General features: G+C 49.6%; 1 protein-coding gene across 1 annotated transcript in view; it reads left to right on the top strand.

Moving 5' to 3' along the window:
• The window catches only part of PKNOX2 (PBX/knotted 1 homeobox 2), a 186039-nt gene that overhangs the window by 147888 nt on the left and 13304 nt on the right, over positions 1-24847 (top strand). The window contains exons 6-9 of the mRNA XM_027081894.1: positions 6093-6281; positions 18046-18175; positions 18616-18713; positions 19528-19647. Of these exons, the coding sequence (XP_026937695.1) occupies positions 6093-6281; positions 18046-18175; positions 18616-18713; positions 19528-19647 (537 nt within the window). The remainder of the gene's footprint in view (positions 1-6092; positions 6282-18045; positions 18176-18615; positions 18714-19527; positions 19648-24847) is intronic.

Raw genomic sequence — 24847 nt, 5'->3', positions numbered from 1 at the left:
CTGGAAAAATTCCTGAATAGATTTTAGCTTTGGCTGACCTAGTGACATGCAGGAAGCATCAGAGCACTTCAAGGAATGTGTGTTTCCCAATTTCTTCATCCGTAAATGAGGGAGAACATTCCAGCTTCCCAAATTGCAGAAGGAGGAGAGGGTAAACAGAATCTGCCCTCCAGGGCAAAGCTACCTCCCTCCCTAATTGCTGCCTGGAATCTTGCTGGTTACCTAATCTCTGAGCCTTGATCTCCTCATCTCTAGCAGAGTGATAACAGTGCCTGTGTGTCCCCGTGTTTCTGAGACTCAAATGAGGTAATGGAGAGAGAAGCATTTTGCAAATTGTAAAGTGCTACGTGTATAAATGTTTTGAAAGGCAAGGCCAGTACTATCAAATGAAGAGGCCGCAATCCTACAAGAGAGGCCACTTTTCGGAAAAGTATTTGATGGTGGGGGGGAGGGGTGTGTTGGCGTAAGAATCCCCATATAGCACACGGCTCCTGTGTGCCCAGGACATACGTGTACGTGATCTTATTCAGTGTTCACCACAACTCTACAGTGTAAGTATTACCTATCAGCTTACATTTATAGATGAAGTTAAATGACTTGTCCAAAATACCCCGGGCAGCAAATAGTAGATTCAGGATATCATGCCACGCGACTTCCCAGAAAATTAGAGGCCCCGGTCCTGCGGGCTTTCCTGAGACTTGTGGGGCTCGTGTGCTGTGATATGAGACTGAAATGCAAGGGTGCATCTCGTTTTGCTTTTGTGAAGCCCTCTGCTCAGAAGAAGAGGGCTGGTTTTTTATTTTGAAAGAGAAGGGAGGGAGAGAAGCTGAAAGATGAAGCAAAACGGAGAGAAAAGGAATGAAGGATCCACTCATCACATTTGATGACGATGTTAAATTAAATGGAATTGTTATTGCACTAGAAGATTTGGAATAACTTTTTACATGACCCTGATCACTTAGGAAAAATAGTTTAATATGTCAGAGTTTTATTCTGATTTAGAGGCAAAAACCCAAAATTGCATAAAAATAAGATAGAGGATGACTTACTAAACATAAATATAGAAGAAAAAACTGAGGATGATGATTCTTCCACCATCTGAAACTGGAACAGCAACAGAAAAGCCAACAGGATATTAGAAATCATTAAAAGAGTTTGCAAAAGTTTATATGCACTTGCTTCCCTGTGGTTTATAAAGCACTTTCACATTATCATCTCTTTTAGCCGTTATCAAATCTTGTGAGACAGGGATGAGGAAAACTGAGGCTCAGGGAAGTCCTGGAATTAGCCCAATGTCACCCAGTTTGTAAATAGTAGGTCTGGACTCAAATCCAAGCTGTCTGATGGTAAATCCCACAGGCTTTGCGCCAGGCCAGGCAGCTGCCCCACATTAATGGCATTGCCCGTTTTTTCCTCCAATACTGAATAGGTTCTACATATTCATTGCCTTGGAATACCATTATGATTTACTCTATGTTCTTAAATCTTTAAACCAAGTCTATTACCTCATAAAAAGGTAATCCTTCACCTGTACTTTATTAGACCAAAATGTAGGTCCACTTTTGGCCACCGTGCACCAAATCTATTTAAACACACTGCATGCGTATTTCATTTGAGCAAAGCTATTTTGGGTAGATTTTACTTTGTATTTTGTTCTACTTAATTGTATTTTCTGATTCTTTTTACCTAATGAGGATTTATTGGCTATAAATAGATAGGTGCACTTTTCTGTGTGTATGGGTGTGTATGTGTGTATTCACGCAAACATTTTTAAATGAATAAATAAAATGTTGATTGAAAATGAAGGATAGTCCAGTAAAGGAAAGCTCAGAGAAAGAAGAAAGAAGAAATGAAAGGAAGGAAGGAAGGGAGGGAGAAAGAAGTAAGGTTTAAGGAATTAGGATTATTTTGTCTGGGGAAGACAAAGCTAACTGGGCAACTTATTTAAGTCAGAGGTCTTGTCCAGTGTTTGGCATATAATGAGACTCAATATTTGTTGAACGTATAACATTAAATTAAGGGAGCTTGTATTGATGGAAGCCCTGGATGTTCTCGGTGCCTACAGAAGGCTGAGTCAGCACTTTATATTAAGGCAGCAGAGATTGCAGTAAATGTTTGGAAGAACTCAGCAGATTGAGAGAACATGGAGATGGCGTGAGGTGGTAAGAGAGCCTCAGGAGAGGAGATGCAGCCACGTGTCCGGGAGGGTTTGGACCATCTGGTCACCTAGAGACTGGCCTAGATCATCTCACGTGGTCCCTTCCAGGACCATCAGAAGTCCCTGTAACGTTCAGAGAATCAGAAAACAGAAGGCATCTGACAGTCCAACCCCCTCTTCTTACGCATGAGGAAGCACGCTGAGGTACTCTGGCTCCTGCGGGCCAGGCCAGAGCAGCCGAATGCGGGAACATTGCCAGGGAGGGTTCTGGAAATCCTAAACTTGAGTTTCCTGGATGCCCGTACTTCCTGTCACTAAGCCACTTTCTCCCTAAACCATGCACCCTATCAACTGACATTTTCTCTGTGTAAATCCTGAGACCCTTAGTTGCCGGTGAAGCAACACAGGCAACATGGCTTCACGCTCCAGCTCTGTCACTTACCGACTGTGTGACATTAAGCAAGTAAACTTCTACCTGTGGCCTTCATTGCCTTCAACTGTAAAATATGGGCAATAATGGTACCCACTTGCAGAGGTGGTTATGTGCAATAAATCAGGCATGTGCTGGGTTTAACACAGTCCCTGAGACATAGTAAGAATAAGAAATGTTTGGGTATTGTTATCCATCAGTCAGTCAATGAGTATTTATTAAACACCATATATTGTCAAGTAGAAAATTTAGGCAAGAGCAAATAATTTATTCAGTGCCCGACTCCATCTTTTGGTCCAAATAATCTGGACTAAAGTCACTCTTATCCTCTTTGCCTGGGACGGCACAGTCTCCTTTAGTCTCAGCCCCACGGAGGGGGCATCCCGTGAGGACAAGACCCTGTGACTGAGCCCTGCTTGAAAACACACAATTGTTGGTTTCTGTCTTTGAGTGACACTTAGTCTAATTCAGTACTCAGAGCCTTTAATTAGTCAAGCACAATCCCTACCCATCAGACAATCCAAATGCCAACCTGGGGGCGCCTCACTTGCTCTCCACTTGAAATGCAGATGAAGCTCAGAGTGGGTGTGGCCCTGGCTTCTAGCCACGCAGCATGACACACCTGATAGGATTCTCTGGGAGCGATGCCCATCCTTGTTTTCCTGGGCATCAAAATGCCGGCCCAAAGCTAAGAGGGATGCTTATATATTGCTTATGTCAACCTAAATGGTCTCCAAGGCGAGCCCCACTTTTTTTTTTTACTTTGTGATTTGATAGAACTATAGATTCACATGCAGTTGTAAGAATTAATACAGAGAAGTCCTGATCCCCTTCTTGCATGACTGGAATACAGTTTGACAACCAGGAAATGACAGTGGTATGATCCACCAACCTTATTCAGATTTCACCAGTTTTACATGCAGCCGTGTGTGTGTGTGTGTGTGTGTGTGTGTGTGTGTGTGTGTGTGTGTACTTCTGTGCCATTTTATCATATGTGTAGATTCATGGAAACACTATGGTAGTCAAGATACAGGGCAGTTCCTCCCTCTCTCCCCCACCACATCCCTTGGCAAACACTAATCTGTTCTCCATCTCTAAAATTTAGTCATTTCAAGAATGTTATATAAATGGCATCACACAGTATGTAACCTTCTGAGACTGGCTTTTTCTTTTCTGCTCAGCATAATTCCCTTTACATCCATCCAAGTAGTTGAGTGTATCAGTAGTTTGTTCCTTTTTATTGCCTAGTACTATTTCATGATATGGATGTACCATAGTTTCTTTATCCATTCACCTGTTGACGTGTATTTTGGTTGTTTCCAGTTTGGGGCTATTAGAATAAGGTTGTTTGGAATATTCACATACAGGTTTTGGGGGAGCAGATGTTTTTATTTTTCTGGGATAAATGCCCAAGAGTTGGAGTTGCTGAGCTGGGTGGTGTATTCAGTTTCATAAGAAACTGTTCTGCTGTTTTTCAGAGTGGCTAGACCATGTTTCATACCCACCAGCAACATATGAGTGGTCCCGTTTCTAATTCCTTGCCAGCATCTGGTGTTACCTCTATTTTTAATGTTAACCATTCTGATAGGTGTATAGTGATATCTCATTGTGGTTTTAATTTGCATTTCCCTGATGGCTAATGACATTGAACATCTTTTCATGTGCTTATTTGCCATGTATATATATATACTCTTCAGTGAAATGTCTGATGTTGTCTTTTGCCCAAGTTCTAATTGGATTGCTTGTTATTTCACTGGCTAGTTTTGAGAGCTCTTTATATATTCTAGACATAAGTCCTTTGTCAGATATGTGGTTTGCAGATATTTTCTCCCAGTCTGTAGTTTATCTTTTCATCTTCTTCACAGGGTCTTTTGAAGAGCAAACATTTTACATTTTGATGAGGTCCAATTCATCAAGTTTTCCTTTTCTGGGTCATGTTTTTGGTGTTAAGTCTAAGACCTCTTTGCGTAGCCCTAGGTCCTGATGATTTTCTCCTGGGTTGTTTTTTTTTTCTAAAAATTTTATATGTATGTCTTACATTTCAGTCTTTGATCCATTTGAGTTAATTTTTTTTTGTATAAGGCATGAGATTTAAATCAAGTTTCACTGTTTTGCTTGTGGATATCCAATTGCTCCAACACCTTTTTTGAAAAGCAATTTGGCCATATTTATCACGAGCCAAAGGTATGTCCATGGCTTTTTTTCTGTCACTTCCGGGACCTTGTCCTAAGGAAATAATGCAGAAACACGAATAAGCTATAAGCTTGGAAGATAAGTCACTGTAACATGTTTTTTAATAAAGTTAAAAAATTGGAATTAACCTGAATGCCCAACCATAAGGAATTGGCTAAGTGTGGCACACACATGGAATGATATGCAGCAATTTAAAATGTATTTACGCAATAACTTTCACCCATTCAACAAATATTTACTCAGTATCCACTTGTGTTAGTAACGAGGATAAGGGGGTGAGCAAGTTAGCCACCACCCCTCTCTTCTAGAAGCTTGCAGTCTAGAAGGGAGAATAGAGGAAACATTCCTGCCACTTAGAAAAATACATTTGGTAAACTAAGGGGAAAAACAGGAAGCAAAATTGTACATACAAGGTGATTGGAGCTGTGTTGAAATACACGCATGTGAAAAAGAACAAAGAAATCGTCATTCTTTTTAGGGTGATTAGATCAAGGGCAGTCTTTTTCATCCTCTGTTTTCCATACCTTCCATAGCACCTTCTTTTTATAATAATAACAACGATAAAGGGAAAAGCCTCGACTGAGAAATAGCTTCTTGCCTTGAAAAGGTTAGGAACGTCCACTTGAAGAGGCGGCAAACACACGTACCAAAGCGTACGCAAAAGGCCACCGCAGACAGTTGGGTGTCCCAGCACCCAGCTAAGTCATGCTGGACGATGCAGTCGGTCAACATGCATTGATGGGGTGTCTGCTAGGTGACTGGCATCACATGAGGTACTCAGAATACGTGTTTAAGAGTAGCCAGTCCCTGACCTCTTGGGGCTCTTGCAAGGAGCTCTGATCTCGGTCTTCCTCGTGCCTGTTCAAGGCCTCACACTTTGCAGCTCACGCCTTCCCTCAGGTGCTCCTCTCCACAAAACTGTAAGGTTGTCAGGGAGCGCGTAATGGTCCCCATTTGTCAGACAATGAGGCGCAGAGAGCTTAAGCACTTGGCCAAGGCCACACGGACTGTAAATGGCAGGCAGGGGGCTTGAGACCTGGCCTTCTAACCTCTAAGCACAGTGCTGTTCTCAGAATACCACACCTGCCTCAAGAACAGCTGTGATAACAGTGAACTCAAAGCAAGGAAGCAATCGGCAGCTACCCACAAGGAGAATTTAAATCCTGCGGGTGGAAAGCGTACATCCCTAGGGCGAGCATGGGCTCCTCTCTGTCTGTGGGCTTGGGACTTGTTCGGGGGGTGGGGGGCGGGCAAGGCAGTGAGGGGACTGGGATCCAGACACCTGGGCTCACCTCTCCTCCCCCTCCACAGATGGTGAAGGCAATCCAGGTCCTGAGAATCCACCTGCTGGAGCTGGAGAAAGTCAATGAACTCTGCAAGGACTTTTGTAACCGTTACATCACCTGCCTCAAAACCAAGATGCACAGTGATAACCTGCTCAGGAATGACCTCGGGGGGCCCTACTCCCCCAACCAGCCCTCCATAAACCTTCACTCACAGGTAACACACAGGGCTGGGTCCTGTCTCCTAGCCAGGCTCCTAAGCGAGGTGTCAGAATGTCTGAAGGTCCCATGGAGACCTAGGAAAATGGTTTAGACTGACTGTATCCTTTCACCTCTGATCCACTCCTCCTGCTATTTTCAGGCAGCTCAGTCCCTTTTTCACCCAGAGCTCAGCATACCAGGGTATCAGTATTCCCTAGAAGATGACCAGATCTGAGAGGGACAATGTCCAAAGGGATTCCTGGCTTCCTGGTCCAAGATATCCCAAAAAATGAGCACGAGAGTTAAGGAGATGGAGAGCTTTGCAGGAGGATGAGGCGGGGACGGAGCTGGGAGTGGACCCAGACATCCCAGCCTCGCAGGCTTCTCAAGGGGGCTGGAGCTCGATGAGCTCTCTGTGTTTTGGGAAGGAGAGTGTGGGGAAAGTGGGCCTTCCCTGAATCCTGCCCACCTAATAGGAGACAGCAGCTTTTCCCGGATCATTCTCTAGTTGCTCACCCTGCCCTGGCACATCTGTCTCCCTGTGGTCCAGGGCCACTGTGTAAGTCACCTAAAGTCACCCCTCACAAGATTCACCAGCCACCTTCATCCTGGGAACTGGGAACTGTGGAAATGGCAGAGAATGGGCTCTCTCTCCAGGACAGAATATTTTCCCCAAACCTATGAACTAAGAAAGCTTCCTGGTGATACCTTCCCAACTCACTGGTGTCTATGTTAAGCCCTAGACTCACCACTTTCTTCTTCTCCCACTGAGCTCTTGAGTCCAGGACAGACACATGGAGGGTCCCCCAGGAGGTTTGCACTAGCCTCTGCCTACGAGACAATCAGGCTTGGGGATCCCGCTAAACTTTCTAAGAATGCTTGGTGAGAGGTGCTGGAAAGAATGCCAAAGAAAGGTGGCGCTATTTTTATCCTTAAGTTTTAAGGATCGAGACGTATGATCTATCTCTCTAGGTTGGTGGAGGCAGGGGAAAGGACATGGTGACCCCTAGAAGGCCAGCCATGCCTTGTACATTTTAATAGCAGGAATCACGTCGAACCCACCCCAGTGGGGTCTCTGTGGGACTCGATAGTGAGTACTGTATGGGACACGAGGCCGGAAGTTTATTTCCTCTTCCCATTGCTTGAAATCACCAAATCACTTTATTACAGATCTAAACTCAGCCGCCCAGGCTTCTGCTTGCTAATATTCTCTTGAAATAGACTCATTCCTTCAGAGTCTTATTGTACTTTCCCTTATGATCAAAATTAGCAAGAAACTTGCATAAAAGAGGACAATAATTGCTCAACGAGCATCTCGTTTGTAATTTATTAGTTTCTATTATTGTGGGTTACCATGGCGATGCTGCGCAGCCCCGGTGATGGGAGAGATGCAAGATAGGAGCCAAGGAGGCTGTGAGGCCTCACCAAATGGAGATGCACATTTTTATCAGTAATTTTCATGAAAATAATAAGTGAGGAGTTAATGAGATGGAAAGCCATCCTGTGGCTATTGTGAATTTGTTTTAAGTGTTGATCTAATTAGAATGCATCGGTCAGGAAAAGTAATGAGGATTGAGTGCCTCACAGAGATGTAAGGATCATATCAGAAAATTAGCACAAGTCTTTGGAAATAATCAGGTCCTTGGAGAGGCCCTGGGTTTTCCCTCCTGGGCCCTCCAACCCCAGCTCAAGCTCTGGCATCGGGGGTGTAACCAGGGCAGTGGGAGAAGAAAGGAGGGCCGGAGGGCTTTGCAGCCACAGTGGGCCCTCAGGCTTGGGCTCCCCGGGCCGACAACTTTGTGTGCAGAAAGCAGAGTCGCTGGAGACGCGGGTTAGCAGAGAAGGATAACGTGGGCTCTGGGTGAGCCGGGCCTCGGAGATGCTATCTGCAAAAATCAGTCCTCCTGGGGAATCCCTGCATTCAGTGCCTCTGAGCTTAGAGGAAAGAGGAAGGAACTTTGATTCCTATCACTGTAAGCATCACATCTGTGCCTGACAGTGCAGCTGGCCCTGGGGTGACCGCTGCAGAAAGGCCTCTGATCCGCTTAGAAAGAGGAACTCAGACGATCAGACAAAAACAAAGACACCAAGAAAGAGAGGAGAAGACACTTAGCGAGGTGGTCCCATTTGCTGCTTCTCAGATTTGTCCCTTCATTTCCTCTCGCTGGCCCCACCTACTTGTTCAGGCTTCAGTGGGTAAATAAGGTGATTACACACGAGCTGCTGTCATAGCTTCCTAACCTGTTCTTCTGTCTTCTCTGGCTACCTCGAAGCCCTCCCCCCCCCACACACATACACACACACACACACACATACACGCATACACACACATACACACACATACACACACACACGCACACATTCACATATGCACACCTCAGCCTTCTGCTGCTGCTTTATCTTCTGAAGCTCTATTCAAGCCATTCTCCTGCTTGAAAAGCCCAATTGCCCCCCAGAGTTTTCACATCCTTTCACTTGACATTTGATGCCCTCGTAGGCCACTATGTTTCCACGCCTGTGTGTTTGGGTGATGACGGCACATCTCTGCAGGACCAAACCCAGCCTCTTCCCCAATGGCAATAATAAGGCTGCTCTCTCCATGGAGGCCTCCCTGACACCCCACCCCAAAGCGTGGGCTTTTCTTCCTCTCAACTAACTCCTGGGCACAGTGGGCCATTTATGTGGTAAATATCCCATGTGACTTCACGTTTTCCTCTCCTGGTGAATGATAGGCAGCCAGTAAATATCTGTTGAAAGAAGTAATATGATGAGAAATATAGAGAGAAATCAAGGGAGGCAACAGGAAGGCAAAGGAGGAAAGGAGAAGTAGGGAGAAAGACAAAGGGAAAGAAAGACAAATATCAATGGTCACGTTTGCGAGGGAGGTACGGAGAGGCTGAAGGACTAGAGGAAAAGAACAACAAAGACAAAGAGACACAGACCGAGGAAGAGGAGAGTGAGACTGAAGACAGGCAGAGGCAGAAAGGAGTTGGAGAGAGAGATGGCGGCAGTCGTGGGGGGAGGGGAGGGGGTGGGGTCAGTGCAGCGTCCCCGGTGTGTGTCCGGCAGAAGGTGAGCAGGATGTGCCCCGCGTTGCCCCGTCCACATCCCCAGGTCAGGCTCCCATCTCTGCCTCGCCAAGGTGGGCGCGGGCTGGCCTGGGCCTTCCCAGGAAGGAGAGACCCTCGGGGCCAAGAGACTCAGTGCAGGAGGCAGGCCTGACTGGGGTCCGGCCGTGGGAGCCAGCTCGGCGGAGGAGAGAGGAGGAGCGTGTGTGTGTGCGTGTGCGTGTGCGTGTGCGTGTCTGTGCACACATTCGTCATGGTGCGACCTTAATCCCCCCAGCCTGAAATAGCCGCGCCGAGCCCAGCCTGGCCTGGGGAGGGGTGTCTCCCCTCTGGAACACGATCTTCAGGATCAACATTCCAGCCGCCTGCCAGCTTTGTTGCAAACTGCTGGCTCATGGTTTTGCCTGTGTGCTAATCATTCAGCCTTGTGTTGCAGAGTGGGAGATGTTTTTTTATTCAAATTGGTCCCCCTCTCTCAGATGCCATACTGTGTCCCCATCCAGCTCTGCGAGGTCGGGGCATACTCTCCGCGTGGCCTTCCGTTTCTATGGGGAAGGGGGGGTGGAAGGGGGTTCAGAGCCGGGGAGACTGCTTTCAGCAAGCAGGAAAGCTAAACCGGGGTTTCCAAGGACTTGGGCCACAGCCTGTCCTTTCCCCTCTGGAGGAGGCCACCCTGCCCTGCCTGTACCTAATGACACCCAGGATTCTTACTCGGCAGAACCCAGGCTTCCTGTGGGGGCAGATCCTCAGTGAAGAAGCCCTTCCTTGATGGCCCCAAATAAACCATTCCACTGGAGAGACCCTCATGCTCGCCCCCCTCAAGCATTAGTTTGACCTGAAATCCATCCTTCTTTCCCCGTGGAGATTAAACCTCAGCTCTGTTCCAGTGCAAATCAGGAGAGCCACAGTTCTCATGCATTTGCCGAGCATTTAGGGGCAGCTTACTGTATGCACCCCGCTAGGTCCTGGGAGAACACAGGGGATTGTCCATGATGAGTGCCCAATCTCAGTGGGAGGGAGCTTGAGTCACACCCAAGGATCTAGATAAATTATCTGAGCACAGAGTGCTCAGGGGCAAGGGGACCCTGAGGAAGGGCAGGAAGGCAGCCGCCGGAAGGGGTCTGGATTGAGCAAAGCATGTGTATGGCCTGAGGTTGCCCAGTCACCACTCAGCATCCGTCTTCCTCCCCGGGGAAAGCCCAGGCCCCAGCCTGCATGCCCTCATGGCCATTGTCTGTTCCTGCCCAGAGACAGGACGAGCAAACCTCTGTAAGGATCAAATAGGCCAGCAGGAGGACTTTCAAATCCTATTGTGATTGGAGAAGCTGTAGATTCACTGGCCTTGGGAGGACTTCCTAGAGGAGGGGGCATTTCAGGCAAGCTTGGGGGAGTGGAGGGCAGTTAGCAGACTACCTGGGAGCTCTCAGTGTGAATGTTCCCAGGGTAGAGAGAAGTCTGGAGAAGGTAAGGGACAGAGAGAGCCTTTCACAGTCCCTGCAGAGAAGGGGCCGGGGTATGGGGGAAACATCACTCACTCATGCCATGTGCATCTGTTCAAGCACCAATGAGCTCGCTGGGTTCCAAGGGCATGAAAACCACTGTGACACAATCTCTAACTGCGAATGTAATGATGGAGTATCTTGCGGCCAAATTTGTGGGATGTTATGCTTTGAGTCTGATCACCACAGCCAATTGCCAAAGACTTTAAAGGCAGTGGAGAATGTAGGCAACTGGGTAAGGATTGGAGACGCGTTGGAGACAAATGAACCGACTGGCCACCTTTTGAGCTGCTCAGGGAAGAACTGGCAGAGAAAGGGGAGAACGTCCACGTTTATTGAGCTCCCTGGTCCCAAGCACTCTGTGTACCAGGTGCTTGACATAGATTATCTTGCTTATGCCTCACAACCAGCCTGCAAGGTGCACATTATTTTCTCCATTTTATACCCAAGGAAAGGGAAACTCAGAGCAGTTAAGTCACTGGTTCAAGGTCACACATCTAAGAAGCAGCAGAGTCAGGGATGAGTCTATTTTCATTTACTAGATCCTTTTACTTCTTCTGTGACACGTAGGAAGGAGAACCAAGCGTCCTGGGCCCTGGGTGGGAAGGCATGACCCTACCTAGCTGTAGATCAGGGATTCAGAGACCAGCGAGTAAGAAACCAATGGCTGGGAAGCAAGAATTTGGATTTGCTAATAGATTGAAAGTAGGGAAGGGAGAGGCCACAGAGTCAGCATGGTTCTGAGATTCCGGGCTCAGCCGACCAGACGTAACTCTGCAGCTGTGCTACTCTCCAGAAAAATAGGAAGGGAACTCATCAGTACATCCTCACCTGGGGAAGGGGAAACTTACCTATTGACCCACAGAGTTTGCATTTTCAACATTAGCTGGAGGCCAAGGGCGTGGGAAGCCAGCACCTCAGCCCAGCCCCTGGAAGTTCTGCCGCATGGCTGAGCTGGGGGTGGTGACCCACCCTGCAAGGTCACTGCTGAGATGAAAAGGGGACACCCCCAGACCCAAGTGACAGGAAGCTGAGTTCCGGGAGTTCCACTGCCTTTCTCCTTTATGGGCGTTAAGGCTGTCCCTTCTGGGTTCCTAGCCACCCCCGGCCTCTGCTCAGGGGCCAGGACCCCAAGGGGGCGGCCCTGCCAGGCTCAGAAACCTGAGCGGCTCCCTCTTTCTGAGGGAATGTTCCTTAAGAGCAGCAGCAGCTGCTGTTCCCTTGAGATGAAAGCTCCCCACTGGAGTGGAACAGGAATGGGATTAGGTGGCTTGCGTACATGTGATTGGCTTCCCCGGGTTTGGGAACCCAGCTTTTCCCAGCCTGAGACAGCACGCTGGCTCTGCCAGCACTGGAGGGACGCGGCCAAGAACACGGTGTCTGGGGACAGTGGCAATGTCCCTGCCCCCCAAAGGCACACGCTCACCCCACTCCAGGCTGAAGCCCACTCAGGCCACCCATCTACTGAGCATCTATCCTGCACCCAGCGCTGTGCTAGGCAGTTTGGGGGAATTCAAAGAAAGACCCCTCTTTCCCTGAAAAACCCTGCAACCAAGCAGGGGGAGGTGACACGCGCATGAGAGAGAACCCTTGTGCTGCCTGCCCAGCATATCAGGCTGACAGGGAGCATTAAGGGAGTCAAGAGGATGGGCCGAGGGCTTGCCCGGGTGGGTCAAGACAAGCTCTCCAGCAGGCCAGCTCCCCACCCCCAGTCTAGGCAAGTTAGCAACAAACCCGTCCTCCTGGGAGGCTTGGGAGGCTTTAGGGAGGATGGTCTGGGCTGGTGGATCAGCAGAGACCCCTAGTGGCCTGGGGGGGGATGGCAGACAGCCGGGGCCCCCACTCCCGCTGCCCCCCCACTCCCTCCACCCACTCACAATACATCCCAGGGAATGACGTTGGTTTTTCTAAAATCCCCAACCGGAAGGGCCTTCGCAAGGTCATCCAGTTCACTCCCCTGTTTCACAGGCATCCTAGTACAATAAAAATTACAGCTATTTCAAAATAACTTAAAGGAAAACTTTTCTAATCAGTCCTTTCCTTCACTCCTTCATTTCTTCTTACCATCGTGGTTTCTTCCAGGAGTTTCTTCCTTGAGTGGAAATTAAGTCTTCCCACACAGCATAAGCCCTTTCGCTATTAACAGTGAAGAAAGATGGCTCGAGGAGCTGACACAGCTCCTCCTGGGCTGACATCAGACCATCGTGTCAGAGTTCACAGTCAATGCCAGTTCATTTGTTCCCCGCCGTCTCCACCCTCCGCTTCCAAAAGTAATTGCAGAGCCTTTCACTTTTTCTTAGTAATGGCTTCCTTTTGAACAAGTCATCTTTTTTTGTTCCAAAAATGAAATGTGGAGTAAAACTCACCCAGTGACCACTGTGGTTCAGAAAGAATGACTGATGGCCCCAGGACGCGAGGGCCTGGAAGCTGGCCCACGGGTGGCGTCCAGGAGTGCGAGCTCTCAGCCATCCTAAAGCTGCTCCCCTACCTCGCTGTGCCCCTCCCGAGAGGCTCTTGGCCTCTCTGTGTCTCTGGGAAACAGCACACAAGGAGCAACAGTGGGATGAGGTCTGTGGAGGCCAGCTCGTTGACTTCCATCTGACTTCTTGGTCACCTGGTCCATGCCCTAAAAGACGTCATTGCTGGGGAACTCTAAGTTTTCAGCCTTTTGGCCCATTTCCTACTAGAAAGTAAGAGACTGATGCTCCCCAGCCCGATGGAACGGCTCCACCAGAAGAGCCAGGAAAGTGCCCATGATTCCCAGCCTTCCGGCAGCTTCCAGAGGCTTGCGGACACCACTGTCATGCTCCTGATCACGGCAAAGAATTCCTGGACAACTCAAGCAGGGATGTGAGTCTCCGGATGTTGAAATATCACTGAAACTACCAGATGTGCTTCTAGCCTCTTCATGAGGCCAAGGAGCCTGGCAGGAAACAGCTCTGTGTGGGTCTAGGCAGAGCACCATCTACCTGGTTTGGAGTCTGTTGAGACCCAGGAGGAAGCTGTCGAGAAGATAATAACACTGTGTGCTTAGCCAACATCTTCTCCCCAGGGGGCTCCCACTGCCGCTGTCGTAGATCCTTCCTCAGAAAAGACCGGTGCACGGTCTCCAGAGACGCAGCCCCATTGTCTCTGTAGAGACAAGGTTCTAGCGGGCTGGAAACTAAGGCGTGACCAGAAATAGTTGCAAAGTCAAGTCTCGGAGCTCGTCTGGGACAGAGACCGCAGCTTTGACTTCTGGGGCTTGGGCTTGGCCTTGGCCCAGGAACACCGAAGGCAGGGAGGCAGGAACGAAGGGGCATGTGTCAAGGTGTGACCACCACTGCTAGGCGTGCAGCCCCGGATGAACCTCTGCTGTTGCTAAGTGAGGAACCCACGAGGCCCTACGTGTCTAGGACAGGTTTTAAACCCTGGTTGTGTCATTTCCTAGTGGCGCGACTTTAGCCGAAGGAAGTGGGAGACGATTTATTGGGTGCCTAAATGTGCCGGACACTGTGCTTACCTTGGAGCCTGGCTGTCTCACTCCAAAGTTCATCTCTCCATGGGAACATCGGTGCTACACTTGGAGCCAGAAGACCTGGGTTCGAGGCAGAGCCATGTGACTCAAGAAGGTCACTTCCATTCTCTGGACCTCAATTCCTCTTCAGGCAAATAGAAGAATCTCTCCTCTGCTGACCTCATAGGTAGTGGTGAGATTAAAATGAAATAGCACAGTGAAAGAATGCTCTCTGATATTCAGTGTGTATGATAAATAGGTAGTTTTCAGACCCATCTGATCTTTGGGACCATGTGAGGGAGGTTTTTAAAAAACACAGATTGCTGATGGTCTAATTCAATGGTCCTAAGAATCTGTGTCTTAAAAAAACACCCCAGTGGGGACTTCCCTGGTGGTCCAGTGGTAAAGAATCCGCTTTACAATGCAGGGGACACGGGTTCGATCCCTGGGCAGGGAACTAAGATCCCACGTGCCTCTGGGCAACTAAGCCCATACGCCATAAGTATTGAGCTCGCGCGCCTCACCTAGAGAGCCCACGTGCCACAAACTACAGAGCCCACACGCCCTGGAGCCCGCGCTCCACAACTAGAGAGAAGCCACCACAGCGAAGAGCTCGCGCTGCAATGAAAGATCCCGCATGCATCAACTAAGACCCGATGTAGCCAATAATAAATAAAAACAAAAAAAAAAAAACACCCCAGTTCTCAGGCAGGTTTGTGAAACAGCTCATATTTTCAAATGTGAGAGATGAATATCATTTCCCCAGACCTCAGGGATGCCAAGTTTTCGCTTCCTCTCTTTGTCCCAGCTAAGGTGGGGCCAGCCCAGGCCCTGCCCACGGTCTCTACCCATGAAGTTCTCCGTCCCATTCCTTTACTAATGTAACTTGGCCTCTTAGCACCTCCCAGCAAAGACCCAGAGTAGGAGGAGAGGGTAGGAAAGAGAAGGGTCTGAGCCAATGCGTAAATTGCCTTTAGTTACCTAAACTGGGGAAGCTGGCATGGAGGCTAGCCAAGCCACAAGTCTGAGAGCCAGCCAGAGTTTGAATAAGCCGGTGATAGCTCACCCTTTGGCCTCTGCTAGTAAAAATGTGTTGGTTGAATCCCAAGGCATACATCTTATATTTATTTTACTGCCTTTGCCTGTGTTTTTCTAACCTTGCTGGATATTTTTTCCGTGGGGCAGGGGGTGGGGTTGGAGGAGAAAGTCTGGGACAACTTTTTACGTTTGAAATTCCCAAATATCCTTATTCAATGACGAGCACTGTGGCATGGGTGATTCCAAACCAGAGATTGTTGAAAAGTCACTGCCATTAGTTTTAGGGTGAGTGGCATGGAGTGGATACCCCGCCCCCCATTAAATTTACCTTCCACGTTTGCCTCAGCCTCACGTCATCTCAGTATTGCTTTACACCCTGGGAGAATGGTTGGCTGGGAGTTTGGGACGAGGGGAGCTCAAGCTTGGAGCAGACTCACAGCTGAAGAGTCAGGCTTTGAGGATTCCTGGGTGTTAGCAACGAGCCAGAGACTGAGGCATGAGGTGCTAATTCCCAATCCACCTTCATTCCTTGGGTGCCCACACTGTCTCCGTACTTCCAGGTTTGGGCTGTTTTTAATCTGCTCACTTGCCTTCAACAGCTATTGAACCGCTGTGATTCCGGGAGAACCTTTCAGCCCAGTTCTTGGCACAGGGTGTGGGTCCAGTGTTTGTGGAGGACGGAGGACTGTGTTCTAGCCCTGTTGCTGCTACCCAGCTGGGGGACCGTGGGCAAGTCGCTTGGATGTCTAAGCCTCAGTTCCTTATTTGTACCTCAGGGAGCTGAAATACTCAGATTGTAAGGGCCCTTCCAGTCTCTAGGCTTCTGCAGGTCAGACTCAGCATTACCCCGGAGCTGTACAAATGAGAAGGCCAAGAATTCTGCTCAAAGAATAAACCTCGCTGGTGGGGAGGCCCTCGCCGATCCCAGAAAGGAAAAGTTGAGGCAGGAGCCGCTCCCTCCCTTCCCCAAGGTCACAGTCGCAGAGGTGAGCCGAGTATGGGAGCGAGGCCTCCTCCCAGGAGCCAGATGGGAGGCCCCGGCGTGGAGGAGGGGAAGCCAGGCTCCCGCCCCGCTGTTGCGTATTTATAGCCCTGAGCCGGACAGTACAGGAGGGTAGAAAAGGCAGCTCGGAGGAGATGCCAAGGGGGGTTAAGCAGCTGAATCGAATGAGACGTGTAAGTCAGGACCGACTGCCTCTCTCTGTGAGAGGCTTGGCCGGCTTCCCGGGTGCCAGGGTCTGGGAGGTGATGCGCCCTAGCTGTCCCCCGGCCTTTGATGCTTCTCCTTTGTCTGTCGCTCCCTGTGTGCCGTCACTGGCTCCAGGTTTCCTCCAAGCACACGTTTCTCTTCACTCCACACTCTAGACCTTCCTGCAGCCGAAGGCCCAAGCTCCTCTGGTCCTAAAACCAAAGCTAGGAAGCCAGGGGCCTCCTTTTCCCCCTATTTCCTTGGCCGTTTTCCTGCCTAATTCCTTCCAGCTGGCCTTTTGGGCAGGTTACCCGGTTCAAGCCCTGTTTTTACACGTGGGCCTGTGGTCGGGGGCACCGGAGGCTAGGCGCTAAGCGACCCTGGTGGGTCTCCTGGCTCCGGGCACTACACCTCATTCGCGCCTGCCTTGCTGTCTCCAGATGAAGCCTGGAGACCCCGACCTCTCACACCCAATTCCTTCCTCACAAACCCTCCCGAGCAGAGCAGAGCGCCCGGCCGCCAAGCAGGGAGGCCTTGCTGCCCTTCTTGGAGACCCACGGCCGAGCTTCCTTCCTGTCCCTCTACATCAAGTCTAAGCGATCCTAGCCCAGCTCTTACGTGGCAATGATGAGGGTACCAGGGGGAAAAATGGTTTTCTTAGCTGCTTTGCATTGTCTGGGGGAAACGGGCAGGCAGTGACAGTGTGGGGCGGAGGGGACCTCCGTGGTGGGCTCTGTGTTGGGGGCCTGAGGGAGAGGAAGCAGCCCATGGAATGTGCCCGAGGCTGGCAGAGGGGAGGCTCACGCGAGATTCCTGGAAGACAGGTTATGAAGGGGCCAGGCGGCTATATTTTATTATTATTTAGCAAATATTTTAGTAGCCGTGATGTGTCAGGCCCGAAACTACGTGCTAAGGATACAAAGAGAATATGTCGGAGGCCCCTTTGTGTGGATCTTGGTGTAATAAGTGCTGCGATACAGGTACGGGGAAGCGAGGCCCTGCGGTGGGGGTGGGGCATCTGGAGACAACTGAGTGCGAAGGATGTGCAGGTGAAGCCCTGGGCTGGGGTTGGAATCACCTGGGGAGCTTTCAACACCCGCCCCTCCCCCCCCACCCCCGCGCCGAAAGCCCTGGCCACACCCCTGACCAATTAAATTAGAATCGCCGGGGATGGAACCTAGGTACGGATACCGGAACTTGCAAAGCGAAGCCAAGGTGCGGACCGCTGGTTTCTGGGGTAATTTACGCCTCAGGTTTGCAGGGGAATGGAATGGCTAAATGCATGACTGTTGTTGGCTGGTTTTTTTTCAGATTGAGCCTTCTTCACTCCTTCTAGGGAGCCATGAGAATTGCTTTCTGGATTTGGGTCTGAGAGGAGCAGGAAAAGGGAGGAGGCAAGGCAGGAAGGGGGAGGGGAGAGGAGAAATTTGGGGCTGTGGCATCTAAGCTCTTAGTGGCATTGTCACAAACCACGCCTCCCTTACTGCCAGGACCTCCTGCAGAATTCCCCCAGTTCCATGTCCGGAGTCTCCAATAACCCCCAGGGGATTGTGGTCCCAGCCTCAGCGCTCCAGCAGGGCAACATCGCCATGACAACTGTCAACTCACAAGTGGTGTCAGGTGTGTGCAGCGGATTGTGGGGAACACCCCTGGGAGGAGGCCGGGTGGCCCTGAGGGAATTCCAGGGTTGGGGGGCAGGGCACTGAACAAAACGTCCTAGGAAATGGGAGAGGTGCCCCCTGCCGAGGGAGGGGCTTCCAGCTGCGTTTCTTGACTAAAGTGTTCTGTAAGCTTATAGATGGTTAGCAAGACCTGATGATGGTGGTTTGGAACAAATTTGGGTCAAAGTCTCATAAGCCCGTCAGAGACCCTTCTGCCAAACACACAGAGAGACTCTATTCTCTGGACCCCAACCCCGTCCCACCCCTCCTCCACAGGGGCTGAATGCCTCCAGAGTAGAGGGTGTTTACACGTGAGTGCCAAGGGCATTGGGAACCCTGCTTGCCCTCACTCCTACCCACCCCTATGGCAGGGGACTCCAAAAGTGGTTGTCTCCTCAGGTGGAGCCTTATACCAGCCGGTTACCATGGTAACCTCCCAGGGTCAGGTGGTCACCCAAGCAATCCCCCAGGGAGCCATCCAGATCCAGAACACACAGGTGAGTGTGTGTGTGCAGTGTAGGTGTGTGCGTATGTGCGTGGGTCTGGGGGAGGGCAACCGTGACGCTTTACTGCCTGCTAGGCACTTTACACCGGTAACTCCTTACATCCTCATTAGTCCTCTAAGGAGTATCATTACCCCCGCTTGACAGAAAAGAAGGTGGGTGTTGGAAAGGTTTTATCAACTGGGATTTTGCTGCCTCTCGGGGTTACATCGCGGGATCCTGCACTTCCTATTCCTGGTCTACACTCCGAGCCACTCTGTAGCTCAGTGGGGTAGAGCGTACACAAGGGAGCCAGGGTGGGAGTGAGAAGATCTGAAGTCAGAGGTCCGAGATCTGACATTAACTCTGCCATCTCGGGTGAGTCACCTAACCTCTCTGAGCCTCTGAGTTTTTATCCATAGATGAGGGATTGACACCAGCTGCACACTAGCCCCACCAGCCTACGGAGCTGATGTGAGGGCTGACCATGGTAATGGATAGGAAAGCGCTGTGCAGACTCTAATGTACCCCAGGAATGCTAATAACTATTGGATGGTTTACGGCCAATCTCTCTCTCCTGTGCCCTTTGCATGACCCTGTTTCCTCTGTCTCCTCTCTCATCCCCTTCTCCTCCCTCTTCGCCGTCTTCCCTTCTCCCATCCTCTGAGAGGCTGGCGCTGGGTGACAGGAAAGGTAACCTCCCCTGGGCCCTCAGAATGAGTTGGGAAAGGGGACTGGCAGCGAGAGGCTGCTGTCTCTATGGCAACAGGTCCCTAGCCACTGGCCCGCCAGGCTGCTGATGCTGATTTTTTTTCCACGTGCCCTGAAGGTTAACCTTGACCTCACCTCCCTCCTGGAAAATGAGGATAAGAAGTCCAAGAACAAACGAGGAGTCTTGCCCAAGCATGCCACCAATATAATGCGTTCTTGGCTCTTCCAGCATCTCATGGTGAGTGTGTGTGTGTGTGTTGGGGTGTGGAGTTGCAGCGTGGGGTATGAATAAGCCCTGGGGCACCAGACCATCATCCCTAGATCTGCAGAGGGTGTGGCCTCAAAGAGAGGCCCTCTGATAGGGATACCATCTTCCAGAGGCCAGGGCAGAGGGAGGCTTAAATGGGACCTACAGCTGGGAGTTCCAGTGCTTGTGGCTGCTGCCTCAAAAAAGTGTGACATCGATGAGGGAATGGGGACAGACACATTCTGGAGAGAACGCAGTACTGGGCTAGTGGACAGGGTGGTTTCAGGGACAGGGTGAGATTCCGTGGGAGCCGGGGCTGTGCTTACTGGTTCAGAACCTCCTCCCGCGGTCAGCCATGCTCACCCCTGACCTCTCCCGTGGAAGAAAATGCTGATTCTCCATCAGGACTCTTCTGCTTCCCGAGTCCTCAGTACGGAGGGAAGCAGAGGGTGTGCGTCCATTTCCCTCTGATCAGGGCAGCCAGAGGAGGCACAGACTGGGGAGCCGTGGCTGAGCCCACCCCCCGGAGGAGCCGCCCAGGCAGAAATCCTGGCCTCACGTAACCAGCCGAGCTCAGAAACGCAGAGCAGTTGCTTTCATAGCCTCTTCCATAAAATGACGACACGGCCTCAGATTTAAGTATAATGTTTATAAAGCACCTGCCCTGTGCCCCTACCATGACGGTAGTTGTGTTTGTGTGCAGTGTAAGTGGCAGCAGACAGGTCTTGACTATCAGAAGTGACTTTAACGCTATTATCACTAGCAACCTCCTAGTATCATTCAAGGACTGGAGCAATAAAGAAAGCCAGTGACTCTGGGCTGAGTGTGTGTGTGTGTGTGTGTGTGTGTGTGTGTGTGTGTGTCTGGGGTGGGGAGGTAGATTCTTCGAGCACAGACGGGCTCCCAGTGGACTGCAAGCTCTTGGCCTGGCATGAGTACTAGACACACAGACAGAAGACAGATACCAAGCTTGGGGCTGTAGATATATTGGTCGGAAAAGTGTGGGGAAGAATCAGGAGTTAGGGGGACTCTTTCTTCAGAGACAAGGAGACAAAGCCAGCGGATCGTGGGAACTAATTAATCAGTCAGTCATCAGCCCTTTATTTGAAAGTGCCTCCAAGAGCCAGGGCGCCCAGGCCCAGGTGGTCCTAGGATCTGGGGATCTTAGGATCTCCTGCCCCCCAGCAGATGGCCAGAACTGCTCTGAGGTGCGGGATGTGGCCTGAGCTCTGCGCCCCCCACCCTCCCCGCCGGCCCTGGGGAATGGTGACTCGGGGCCGCCCCAGCGTTTGCTGAGGAAGCACATCTTGAAGGCACAACCTTGGGAGCAAACAATAACCAAATTTGGAGAGAAAGCGCTGGAAGGCTGAGGGTTAAAGCCAGGAAAGGAGGTTGGAGAGACTCCCAGAGCCTAGTGATGAAGCCAGGTGCAGCCTCGGCCTGTTGTTCTGACTCAGTATCTGGAGCTCGCGGTGGGGATGCCCAGGTCTTCTGCCTGTTCTCTCTTCCATGTTGTTAGAGAGCCAGAGGGCTCAGATGGACTTGGTGGCCCTGAGAGCCCAGTGTCTGTGCGAAGCTCCCAGCCCCAGCGCCGGGAAGAGGGCCTCTGTAGGGGAGGTTCTGTCTCTGTGCACTGAGCTGTAACACCCAAGTTGGGGGCACCCAGGCTACCTCCCCGGCCCCAGCCATGGACCTAGAGGAGGCCACGTGTTACGTTGTGTTGCTGTGTAACTGTAGGGCTGTGGGTTTGGTGGAAAGCTTGTGGGCTTTTGAGGCAACCAAACCCAGCTTCACATCTAGGCTTTCCCTCTTCCTCTGTGATATGGCCACACTCACCTCTTGTGGCAATCATGACGGAGCAGTGAAATGAGTGCAAAGACCCTAGCACACTGGGGCTTATTAAATGTTCGTTCCCTCGCTTCTCTTCCTTTCCTTACCCCCATCCTGTGCATGTTTGAAGACTGATGTGAACACACCTACAGCCTTACTTCTGAGGGGAGAAAAGGCAAGTATAGGAGGGAGAGGAGCCTGACGTCCAGGCCAGTGCCCCCCGCTGACTCCTGTCACTTCCGGTGCCTCCCGTACCCAATGGCAACTCACCCCTGAGTTAAGTCTTCAGCCTGAGACAGAGGGTCACACTATCCATCCCTCCTCTGACCTTGGACTCAGTTCATGTCCTGCCTCTCGCCCTGCCCTTCGCCCCCCCGCCCCGCTGAGCCCCCTCAAAGGCTCAGGATCTTTCCCTTCCACTCTACGACCACCTCCACCCGGACGTGGGAAGGCAGAGGAAGGTGGAGGCAGGGAAGAGAGGGTGTAGCAGCTGAGCACAAAGCAGAGGGGAAAGAAGGACCCAGGTTAGAGCTGTAGGAGGGACCTGGAACGATGGCAGGGACTTGCTGAACCGTGTGAGTGAGCCCGTCACCCGCCCCAGGCCCTCTGCAGCGCAGAGTGCACTCAGTGTGGATACTGTCGATAAAGCACTTGACATTGGCAAGTCCTCCCCCACTTAATGCCTTCCCCACAGAGGCCATGGAGAGAGGACAAGAGAGTGACCCGTGGGCCTTTAAAGTCAGAACTCAGAACTTCTGGAAGAGGGGGAGGAAGAAGATGGGGAGAAGTCCAGGCTCTAGGGACTTAGCATGACGCAGTTGTCCCCTGCAGGCCAAGGCTGGCTCCCCAGATACAGGTGGGCACACAGTTCCCCTAAACCCCAGCTCAGGAAAAATCCTGTGAAGGCTCTTGGTAACAGGGCGCAGTGGAAGGAAGACAGGCTTTCAAGCCAGACAGGCAGGAGTAGGAATTGCCCACTAGCTGGGCAATCACTTTATTTCTTTGAAAAAGGAGATAATACCCATTTTCCATGGTTGAGAAAACTAAATGAGATAACTTATGTAAAGAGCCATGCCTGATACACAATCACACTTAAGAAATGTGAACTTTCTAGAACAGCAGACCAAGAGCAAGTTTTTGAGGCCAAGGCCCAACATCTGTGAAAGTTATTTAGAGGTGGATGGCTGATCTGTTGTTCTGATCTGTAGTACCTCCTGATTCTCCCATCATTTGACCCTAAGAATACATTGACTAATACTGTTACCTACCTGTTCTGTGTGTATATGTGTGTGTCGAATCTACATGTTGTATATCTCTGACTCAGCTGTAAATTGTTTAAGAATAGAGATCATACATGATATCTCTTCTCTGGGCCCCAAAGCATTGCTTCCCAAAATGGGTACCTTTACAGGATGTAATAGGTGTTGCTCCCAAGAAAGGGTACCCTGATGAAACAGATTTGGGAAAATCTGGTTATACGAAGTTTAGCTTATTTCTTTACCCTTAGTATACTAGGGGGGCATCGTGAATTTGCAAGAGGGGGCATGGCTTGAAGCTTTTCCCAAATATTTGATCACTCTGAGTCACTCTTGTTTTCATTGTTGCTCTGAGAACAAGTCTGAGACTGTAGTTCTTGGAGAACCCCACTCTGTGGCAACATTGTATTAGGCATATAGTAGCTGTTCAGTCTTAGAAAAGGTATGAAAAAGGGCAGATCTCAATATCAGTGATGTTCTCATATCCAGTGCAGGGGAGACAACTAATTTGTTGATTGTTTAATTGGAAAAGTTGATTGAAGAAAGAAACAACCATTAAAAAGATACATTTTATTTTTTTAATTTATTTTATTGAAGTAGAGTTGATTTACGATGTTGTGTTAACTTCTGCTGTACAGCAAAGTGACTCAGTTATATATATATATATATGTTTACATTCTTTTTCATATTCTTTTCCATTATGGTTTATCACAGGATATTGAATATAGGTCCCTGTGCTGTACAGTACGACCTCGTTGTTTATCCATCCTATATATACTAGTTTACATCTGCTAACCTGAAACTCCCAATCCTTCCCTCCCACACCCCCATCCCCCTTGGCAACCACAAGTCTGTTCTGTGCATCTGTGAGTCTGTTTCTGTTTCATAGATATATTCATTTGCGTCATATTTGAGATTCCACATACAAGTGATATCGTATGGTATTTGTCTTTCTCTTTCTGACTTACTTCACTTAGTATGATAATTTCTAGGTCCGTCCATGTTGCTGCAGATGGCATTATTTCAGCCTTTTTTATGGCGGAGTAGTATTCCATTGTGTGTGTGTGTGTGTGTGTGTATACGTGTATACCACATCTTCTTTATCCATTTATCTGCTGATGGACGTTTAGGTTGTGTCCGTGTCTTGGCTATTGTGAATAGTGCTGCTATGAACATAGGGGTACATGTAAGATACATTTTATTTTGATTTAAAAGACATACATAATATATTTGTTTGCTAATGTTTTGATATAAGGACAAGGTCATTTTCTGATTAAAGTTTGTCATTTTACTTGCACAAACTTCTCCTATAAGATCTATAAATGTCATCTTTATTTAAAATGGAATAAGAACTTTGGCTTTGGGGAAGTAATCTGTCTGCAGGATATTTCTAGATTTTTATTGTGTATCCCAGTCTCTTATACTTGTCTCACCTGGTCTCACTTTTAAGCAAATTTGAGTCTGGAGTCTTTCCAAAGCACTCCGCTTAGTTTTCTTAGCAACAACTCTGGCTTTTTGCACTCATATTTTATTGGTTTACAGCATAAAGTTACATAATTACAGTAACACGTATAACTGGCATAAACCAGTCAACACAAACACTGCTGACTTTCTGACAAGCACATAAATTGGCTAATGAACATTCTACAGAGTAATCTATTCATCTCAAGCCGTCAGGATACTGTAGACAGCAGTTCTAATGGTTGACAGCAGAAAGGGAGAGCGTGGTATAATCTGTAGACTTGTTTAATAGAGATCGGTTGTTAGAACTTCTATTGTAGATGCTGGTTTTCCTGTTTTCTTCTTTCCCTCAGGCAGAAGTTAGTATTCTTTGATTCCTTTTGCCCTGTGTCCGAGGCGTCTTGTCATTTCCACTGTTCTGGGGCACTAGCAGCTATAGAAATGTATTCAGATGACAGCATGCTCCTGAGATGGAGGCTAAACCCCGGAGCCTTTTTGCTGTTAGGCTGCGGTGAGACTGGAATGGTTTCATCCATCAGTTCCTTGCTTCTGGGTCCCTGAAGAATCCAGTGAGATTTTCTTGCTACTGCATTTTGGCTGAAAGCAGCTAAACTCCTGCTGGAAGCAGTCATTCCATTACAAAT

Source organism: Aethalodelphis obliquidens, unplaced genomic scaffold, assembly GCF_003676395.1.
Source record: "Aethalodelphis obliquidens isolate GAN/ISIS:26980383/991018 unplaced genomic scaffold, ASM367639v1 scaffold46, whole genome shotgun sequence".
Lineage (NCBI taxonomy): Eukaryota > Metazoa > Chordata > Mammalia > Artiodactyla > Delphinidae > Aethalodelphis > Aethalodelphis obliquidens.
The sequence above is the reverse complement of the archived record's forward strand: the minus strand, read 5'-3'. Positions and strand labels throughout refer to the sequence as shown.